The following is a 9,599-nucleotide window of genomic DNA, read 5'->3' as shown; positions in this document are numbered from 1 at the left end:
AGGCGATCTGACAGAATTATACTAAAAAACAGTTACACCTCAAAAGAGAAAGGCGAGCACATTTTATTATTATTATTATTTTACTTATTTATTTAGCCTATTTTAATTTCTTTTAGCCTAAATGTTTTTGCAGATGTCCACCATATGACCCCTTTAAAATGCTATGTTCATTTTTATCAATGTTATACATTTTTCGGGTTATGCCAAGCTCCATAAATTATTATATTGGGCAAAAAACATGAGGTTGAGAACCACTGACCTTTGTCCAGATGTCTCTCTTCTTCTTCTGCAAAGAAAGTCGTTCGGCTTTTATTTTGGAAGGACACACAGCGGAAGTTAACGAGTCATTTCAACCAAACACTATACATTAGGGAAACACAATACTGGTCTATGTCATGCTTGTTTAACAGAAGAATCTGTGGAACACGTTATGATGATATATACAGCATATGAAAGAGAAAGGGATCAATTAAAGAATTTTCATTAAGTAGTTTTCTGAATGATGGTCCAAATGCAGGAAAACAAATAAGTGCAATCATGAGATGTATGAAGAATTGTGGAATAATGAACAGAATATCAGGTTTAGCTGGAAGCGGTGCATTCTCTTCACACTCCAGCACAGTAGGTGGCGGTATGCACCTGTGAAGTTGGTTCGCAATGTCAACGCAACCCGCCATGAAACCACAAGAAGAAGAAGAAGAAAGCGGAAGTTGTCTTCAGCCGCACATGTTAGCATACAGCTAAAGCTACGCAACGTATTCATGGCGTTTCTGTTATAACAAAGTTTATATAGATCAGCAGTATTGGTTAAGTTCACACCGCAGCGTGTACCTGATCTTGTTTTTGGTGTTCAGCAGTGAATGAAACTTTCAGGCGTTAAGTTGATACCCAGAAGCCTGGAGCGATCAGAAAGCCGCAGGATTGTTTATTTCTCGTTTGGTCGTGATTATTAATGATTGTGTAAATCATGCAGAAGGACTCGAGAGTGATAAAGACCTCTGCGCCTCCAGTGTCTCAGATCAACGCGGAATATGTCACTCAGGTGAGTTATGAGGACTTTATGAACTCTGTATCGGTTCGTTAGTCTGCATCTGCTTGAGTTAGTGCTTATTTTATTCCTGCTTTGTGTTTCTTTCTCAAGCTTTCAAACAAATACTGGGCTCCTCATGTCAAGAACAAACTACCATTTGATTCTCAGGTGAGGCTTTGAGGTTTAATTCTCCTTTTAGCTTCAGTCTGCAGGATTTGACTTTACAGAATATATAGATCCTGAAGGTATGTTGCTTTGTGCTCATGTATTGTGACATTAAGTCAGTGAATGATCAACTTACTTTTCAAGCCTAGCTTTATTCAGAATGTGGCTTATGAACATTGACTATTTTCTATGTGCAGGTCATTGAAGACATTTATCAGAATGAGATTCTCAAATCAAAGTAAGAATCTTTGTGTTTAGTTCTTGCATTAGTGTTATAAATACTGTGATTGTTGAAGTCTGTCAGACTTTCCTCTAAGAGCTTGTTGTAGAAATCGGTGCCAGCAAAGCAGTTGTCGTCTTGCGTATTCTGCTCTGTATGAAAGTGTTTTAAATGAACGATTTGATAACTTTGGTGCATATTGACTTCGGCTGTTTCTTTTTTTTTTTTTAGGTTTGCCATCAGGAAAATTATGCTGTTGGAGTTCAGGTTGGTGGTTTCCGCACAGGTTTTGTTAGCAGCGGCTCTGTAGGACTGGTGGTTTGCTGATGTTCCTGTTGGTTTTGCAGCCAGTACCTGGAGAGCTACCTGTGGCCGAACTACACGCCTGAAGCCTCCTCTAACGGCTACCTGATGTCCATCTGCTGTATCGTCAATGAGAAGTTTCGAGAAAATGTTCCGGCTTGGGAGGTTTGTAGTAAACCGTTGATTAATGGGTAGACTGCACGGACTTCGAATGCACTGCTGTGTAAAATAAGTTACACTTCTGTACATGAATGACATCGAAAACAACACCTTCACTACTGATGCGCAAACATTTTTTTGACAAACTCTTAAAAAAAAAAAAAAAAAATCTGATTTAATTACTGAAAGTATTGAAAATGAAAACTGTACTTTCAGATCTGGTGTTTTGGTAAAAGTTTAGTTTCGGTGCATCACTACCCATTGATTCACACATGTTTGACCATGAGATCAGAACAGACTTCAGATCCACAGTAACAGTTTGATCAAAATGAACAGTACTTTAAAAAGTGATCACAATTTGAACACTGGGAGCCTGTTAAAATGCTAATTCTAACGGGTCTAATAGGACATTTGATATCATTGGTTCATCATGTGACTTCCTCTATACCACCTGTGTTTTTAAGGTGGTTGTCAGTGTATTTTAAAGGTAAAAAAAAAATTGGCGTAATAACAATATTTCTGTTAATTATATACTATATATATATTAGTTTAAAAAGAAATTAAGGTTAATCTGTTAAACTTCTTGAATTTTTATTTATTTAGCTATTTTCAAGGTAAAGCTCTGACAACCAGGGGTGCTGGTTTTAATCATAATTTCACAGATTTTTTTTATTGAATTATTTATGCGCGTTTTTTGCAGGCGCAGGTAGATAGCATTAAGTGTGCTTTGATGTGAGTGCACTGTTTCTGTCTCTTCAGGTTTTTAAGAAAGCACCCACACACTTCCCTCACTTCTTCAAGTGCGTGATGGAGTCGTGTCTGTCGGGCGAGCAGCTCGGCCTGCCGCTGAAGGAGCAAACAGTGCTTCTGCTCTTCCTCGATCACTGCTTCAACAGTCTGGTTAGTTACCAATCATTAGCAATTGTTAAAGGGGTCACGCTCGCTCGCTCTCTCTCACGGTGTTAGAACGAGCCGTTTTAGGGGGGCGTGGCAGAGTCTTAACTTTGATAAAGAATATCTCTTTGGTTTTGAGACTTTAGTCTTTGCAACTTCAGGGATCTTATCTATGCACAATCAGCTTGTAACACTCCAAAGAGAAAGGAGAACTTGAAATCGCATCATATGACCCCTTTAATAACCGCCTATATTTGGGCCACTTTTCTAAAAGCGTTTGCTACATGACCTGTTGTTTTCTGGGCACATCACTTGGTGGCACTGGAGGTATACTGCCACCCACCCTCAGAGATCTTCATTTTAAGGATGCTCCTCATGTTCTCAATAGGATTGAGTTCAGGGGATTTTTTTCTCTTTTTATGCCCATAGCAATCATGGAATCAATGTTTTTTTGCTGAATTAAAATAATTATTTCGAATGGCACGATTCTTCTTTCTATACCATAGCAGAAAATGGTCTGTTAGGAACTACACATATCTTGCAGAGGTCGTTTTGACACTGTCAGGGACCCTAAAGGGACCTACCATCTCACTTGCCAATATTCCAGCCCAAATCATCACTCCACCACCTCTTTGCTGACGTCTCAGTCTTGTTGAAACAGAGTGGCCATTCACCAACCATCCAGAACTCCATCCATCTGGACCATCAAGTGTAGCACAGCATTTGTCAGTGAAAAAAACTGATTGAAAATTAGTCTTCATGTAATTCTGAGCCCATTGCAAACGTTTCTCTTTGTGAGTTTTGGTTAGGGGTGGTCGAAATGCAGCTTTATGCACATCACAACGGCCAGCCTCTGAAGGATCCTGCATCGAGAGGTTTTTGGGACTCCAGCAGCTTCAAATACCTGTTTGCTGCTCAACAGTGGCTTTTTTATAGCTGCCCTTTTAATAACATTAATTTGTCTGACAGAAACTTGTCTTAATAAGCCTTTATCTGATAATTCTTCTGTGCTGTGAATCACTCACAGATCTTTTGACAGTTCGATGATCTCTTCAGTTTTCGTGATATATCAATTGTTTTCATGCCTGTTGCAAGACATTGCACTATTTCACGCTTTTCACCTTCAGAAAGAGCTTTCTTTCTCCCCATATTGCATGAGAACTGACTTGCTTAATAATGTGGAACAACCTCTTTAAGTAGGTTTCACTTTAAAGGGGTAATTCACTGTTTTTTTTCCTAGGCTTGATTGTGTTTATGGGGTGCAGTCTAACATGTTAATGCTTAGTTTAAAAAAAAACAACAACATTATTTTCCTCGGAAATAGGTGATGGGCTCTGATTGGTTAGCTAGCCCAGTGTGTTGTGATTGACTAAACCGCCTCTAGTGTGCGTCTAAACATCCCGCCCCTCACCTCAGCGGCATGTGCTCCGGTTGTATTGTAAACGATGGCATCGTTAATATCGCTTATCAGTTTGAGCCCGATTGAGAAGCAGAGGATATTATTGAAGAGGATCGTGCAGAACCTGTGCAAGCACGGCTTTTAATGGTAGGCCTATGTTTTCACCAACGAAGGCTCCGTAACATCCAACCTATAAAATCTGACAAAAGTGTGTGGCGAAGCCCAGGTCGCCGCTGCACAAAGGTCTTGAATTGAAATGCCCTTAAACAACGCCCCCGAGGTGGCTAACCCTCGGGTACTTTGAGCCATCAGCCCCTCTGGAGGACTAAGACCCATGCTATTATCAGGGAACTCAATATAATAGCTTCCACCACCCAGTGGGACAGGTGCTGATGAGAGATAGGTTTACACTTATGAGAATCAGCCCATGAAACAAATTACCGATTATTCCTTCTTAATCTCTTCGTCCTGTCCACCAAATTTCTTCCGGGCAAGGAAAACATTTTTTTATGAGGAAAAAAACGGCGGATGAAAAGCCAGTAAATCCACCTGTCTACAGGCGAAAGCTGACTCTTTAGGCACAAATGCTGGATTCGTCTTGAGTTACTCGCGAAAAATCCAAAGCAAACAGCATACAGGAGTTATGAACCGACAAAGCATGAAGTTCACTAACTCGTTTCGCGGTCGAATGAGTCAATAACAAAGCAACCTTAAGCGAAAAGAGCCTTAAATCAATATTGTCTATTGGCTCAAAAGGAGGCTGAGAGGGTGCGTTAAGGAGCACCGACAGCTCCAACGGCGGAATCAGCGGCTTTGAAACCCTATTCAGACGCCGCTCACCCCTCATAAACCTGCACACAAGCGGGTGCTAACCTATTGTATTTCTGTCAATCCCTACATGGCATGCAGAAATTACGGCAAGATAAACTTTAACAGTAGAGAAGGCTCTGCCATTATCTAAAAGTTCTTGCAGAAAACATAACACTTCTGCTACCAAACAGTGAAAAGGAACAATTTGCCTTTGCTCGCACCAAAGCTCAAACACATTCCATTTGCCATCATATGCAGAGTGCGTCGAAGCCACTCTCGCATTTTGAATCATTTCAATTACCCTCGGAGGCAAACCTGTAACACTTAAATTCAACCTCTCACGGGCCAGGCCCAAAGAGCCACTTTGTCCGGTGCCGGGTGAAAAATCTCTCTGCGCGCTTGTGAGAGAAGGTCTCTGTGTAACGGGAGAGGCCAAGGCCAATCGTGCAGGAGCTAGAATATCTCTGTCAGCCACAAGTTCCCTGGCCAGTTCGGAGCGATCAGTATTACTGAGTGACCGCACTCTCCTACTCTTTTTAGAGTTGGTACGATCAGACTCAGTGGAGGAAATGCGTAAAGCAGTACACTTGGCCATGGGTAAGCCAAAGCATCCACACCCATAGGTGCACCGTTTCTCGCCAGAGAAAAGGATAGACCCCCCCCCCCCCTTGCGATTTATATAAGCCACCGCTGTTGTGTTGTCTGATCTGACCAAAACGTGGCGATTCCGTAGGAACTGCACGAAATGTTTCAATGCTAGAAACGCCGTTAACAATTCCAGGAAGTTTATATGTGCGTTCTGTAGCGAGACGGGCCATTTTCCTTTCCCTATTTTGCCCTCGCACACTGCACCCCAACCTGTGAGCGACGTATCCGTCGTTACTACTTTTCTCAGAGAAATCGCTCTCCCAGCAGAGTCCCTGATTCGAGAAAAGCGTGATCTCTCGAGCAGCGGAGAGCTCGCAGGCAATTTGATGACACTATCACTTTGCGGTTGAGGTGGCGCTTTGGACAGAAGCGCTGTGCTGCTACCCAGCACTGAAACTCTCTCATTCGCAACAGCCCCAATGGGATGACAGACACTGCCGAGGCCATCAGCCCTAGAAGACGTAAACGTAGTCTGAATGGGACTTTTTTCCCTATCTGGAAAAAGGAGAGACCTCCACGAATTGACCTGATGTGCTCCTCTGATAGAAACGCTTGATACAGGTCTGAGTTCAGCCTGAGACACGGGCAAAATATTTCTTGTGTGGGCACTAAGCAGCTCTTCGTCTTGTTTATTTTGAAGCCTAAGCCTTGTAAATGAGACACCAGCAGATTTATAACTTATCTCCGCCTGTCGCCAAATAAGCTGACTCGGAGACACGCTATTCTCAGCGGTGTTAGAGCCACCTCTACACATTTTGTGAAAGTTCTTGGGGCTAAAGCCAAACCGAATGGAACTGTCAAATTCGTAGGTTGTGCCCTGATAGGCAAACCTAAGGAATTTTCTGTGTGCCGGATAAATATTTATGTGAAAGTAATCGTCCTTCAGATCTACTGATGTAAACCAGTCTCTGGGATGAATAACATTATACAATGTTTTTATTGTGAGCATTTTGAACTTGTACTTTCTGAGGTGTTTGTTGAGGTTCCGCAAATCCAGAATGGGACAGAGACCCCCCCCCCCCCTCTTTTGGGAATGACAAAGTACCGGGAGTAAAAGCTGTGCTGGCTGTCCTCCCGCAGCACCACCCGAATTACTCTTTTGCTCAATAAAGAGATTATTTCCTCCTCTAAAATCCGAGCTGACTCCCCTTCTGCTGTTGACATTAACACACTGTTGAAAAGTGGAGGTTTTACAGCGAACTGCAGACGATAACCCCGTTCTATCGTGGATAATACCCAAGGGTGTACGGCGCATGTGCGCCAACTCTCAGTGTGAGCAGAGAGTGGACCGCTGTGGCTCTCGCTCACTGATGGCGGGGTGGACCTGGGGGTTGCAGCTCTGATCTGGGAGTATTTGTGTGTATTTTTGTTTTTATTTTCACACAAATCTGTGCCCTTGGCCAAGATGGCCAAGTGATGAGTGCCATTTTACAAACATGTATAACGCAGATTTGAATGTTCTGGTATGATTTTTTTCAAAGGTTTAATAGATACGGGCGAATCGTTATCATTTAGAAATTAGATCGTGTGGGTGTTTGAATCAAGATCGTGATCTTTTAATGATTATTCATGCAGCTCTAGTGCAGATACTGATATTTACAGTGGGGGTGGAGGACAGAGGAGCCTCTTAAAGAAGAAGTTACAGGTCTGTGAGAGCCAGAAATCTTGCTTGTTTGTAGGTGACCAAATACTTATTTTACCGAGGAATTTACCAATTAATTCTTTAAAAATCCTACAATGAGATTTTCTGGATTTTTTTTCTCATTTTGTCTCTCATAGTTGAGGTATACCTATGATGAAAATTACAGGCCTCTCTCATCTTTTTAAGTGGGAGAACTTGCACAATTGGTGGCTGACTAAATACTTTTTTGCCCCACTGTATATGATGCAATTCTGATGCTTGTAATGTAAATCAATGATCTTAATAACAGTACAGCAGATACTTACATAAAATTATATAAATATCAGTCGTCACTTGTCAGTCACTCTATATCTGCAATATTTTAGTAAGTTGAGATTTAAATGATCAAACATATAATGCACTGCAATCAAATGATGATGGAGAGATGAGCAAATAAACGTTCCTCAAAAAATCAGATTTGAGACTCACTAATTTTTCTAAAAAATGATAGAAAATCACATGAAGCAGCAGCTGAAGGTGATGTTTGGACAATTACACTAAAAGATATTGCCTGCATTTGTGCTACAAGTTAAGATGTGGCTGATTTCTGTTACCCATAAGGCCTCAGTCTTCCTGCCGCCCCTCAGGCAGTGATTTATTTTTGCTTTGAGAATCTCTCCATGTTTTCACCATCCTGTGATGTGACCCAGCTTCAGAGCAGCTGCTGCTCGCCCGCGGGCACCTCTCACCGCTCCGCTAACGCAGGCCGACGTGCCCTCCTCCCTTCATCCACCTGTTCGGGCCGGAGATGGTGTGGCACACAAGAGGCCAGCGCATCCCGTTTATGAGACCATCATAATATTGTCACTCTCTCTCTTCACTGCTTTTCCCTCCGAACCCAGATCCACTGTCCACCCCAGAATGCAGAGTCTGTCTGTCTGTGTGAAATGAGATGTGTCATCACTGATTTAATGTGTGTTTTGTGGTTCATGTTGCTCTAGGCACCGTCTCCATGGAGAAGGTTCACTACTGTGAGAGATTCATTGAGTTCATGATTGACCTGGAGGTGAGTTGGCATTCCAGCATTTGTTCTGATGCTGCTTTCGGTTTTTCTCATTATGATAAAGTCAGCATGAAATGAAAATTCTAAATGCATGTTATAGATCTTACTGTGAACTATTAATCCGTGCATTTGTTTCCTTTCTAAACATTTTTGACGATGTAATGTTTTTTTTTCGTTGTTTTAGTTGTTGCATTTTAGAGTGATAAGTGAAGGCAACATTGCACTGTTTTTTAAAATTTTTTAAATCTTTTTCTGACACAAAGAGAGAGGAAAAAAGTGTTATAATAATAGATGTGTATGTTTGTGGAGGTAGTTATATATGTACATGAAATACAGTGGTGGCCAAAATCAGCAAAAGATAGAAATAACTGACTTAAAACCATTTTTTAGCTGGTGAAAATCCCCGGTAGATAGAACTAGTGTTCTAATCATTTTGGCCACCAGTGTACATACGTAAAAAAAAAGTCACAAATTGACATTACATTAGCATTAGACTTCAGTCTGGTGGCGTATGCAGGACTTCATCCTCTCAAACCCCGCTCCTTATGTTCATCTGCCTCCACTTTTGAGTGACACACCCACATCTTAACATCCAATCAACAGCCGATACATAGAAATAAGCCGGCCTCACATTTGTACTTTTCTGATAATCCATTACACTCGGATGTGCATCAGAATACAGAAGAGAAGATCTGTCACTTTGTCCATTGCATCGCGACTTGAACATACTTCTAACCTTGCCCGTCTTTTCCAGGCTCTCCTCCCGACTCGCCGCTGGTTCAACACAGTGTTGGATGACGCTCATCTGGTGGTCAACTGCCAGCTGTCTCACCTCACAGACAGGGAGAAAGAGGGTCACCTCTTCTGCCAGGTACAGCACTGAACACACGCGCTTCCTCTTTTTGTTCCTCTGTAGTTAGTCGCTTGGTCAAATTGTGCATCCCTGCAAACAAGCACAGCGAACCTGGATTTTTATAGTTTTTAAATGGCGCAAACAATTTTTTTTTTGCATAAAAATCAGTACATTTTCCCTCAAATTGTACAGCCTTTTCAACCACTGCTGCTAATTAGGATTTTTCAATTATTAATTAAACTTATGATTATTGTCATTTTATTACAATAACGCCTTTCTGCAAACATAGGGATGCTTTACAATTCGTAGCGTTCAGTCACGTGACCGGCTCGAAGACCTGGAGGGCAAAACATCCATAGAACTGCAGGACAAGCCTGTCAATTTTCCATCTGTTTCACAGCCGCAAATATTTAGATCACCTCTCAAAAGAATAA

At 41.7% G+C, this 9,599-nt stretch overlaps 1 protein-coding gene across 1 annotated transcript in view; it reads left to right on the top strand.

Annotated features, from left to right (window-relative positions):
• Positions 1-699: 699 nt before the first annotated feature.
• The window catches only part of aqr (aquarius intron-binding spliceosomal factor), a 57,135-nt gene continuing 48,235 nt past the window's right edge, over positions 700-9,599 (top strand). The window contains exons 1-10 of the mRNA XM_016250442.1: positions 700-1,042; positions 1,142-1,198; positions 1,393-1,433; positions 1,647-1,682; positions 1,763-1,883; positions 2,637-2,777; positions 5,521-5,577; positions 7,960-8,014; positions 8,251-8,315; positions 9,067-9,183. Of these exons, the coding sequence (XP_016105928.1) occupies positions 968-1,042; positions 1,142-1,198; positions 1,393-1,433; positions 1,647-1,682; positions 1,763-1,883; positions 2,637-2,777; positions 5,521-5,577; positions 7,960-8,014; positions 8,251-8,315; positions 9,067-9,183 (765 nt within the window). The 5' untranslated portion in view covers positions 700-967. The remainder of the gene's footprint in view (positions 1,043-1,141; positions 1,199-1,392; positions 1,434-1,646; positions 1,683-1,762; positions 1,884-2,636; positions 2,778-5,520; positions 5,578-7,959; positions 8,015-8,250; positions 8,316-9,066; positions 9,184-9,599) is intronic.

This window comes from Sinocyclocheilus grahami, unplaced genomic scaffold (assembly GCF_001515645.1).
Source record: "Sinocyclocheilus grahami isolate Dianchi unplaced genomic scaffold, SAMN03320097.WGS_v1.1 scaffold989.1, whole genome shotgun sequence".
NCBI classification, from domain to species: Eukaryota; Metazoa; Chordata; class Actinopteri; order Cypriniformes; family Cyprinidae; genus Sinocyclocheilus; species Sinocyclocheilus grahami.
This window is presented reverse-complemented; position numbering and strand designations above follow the sequence as displayed.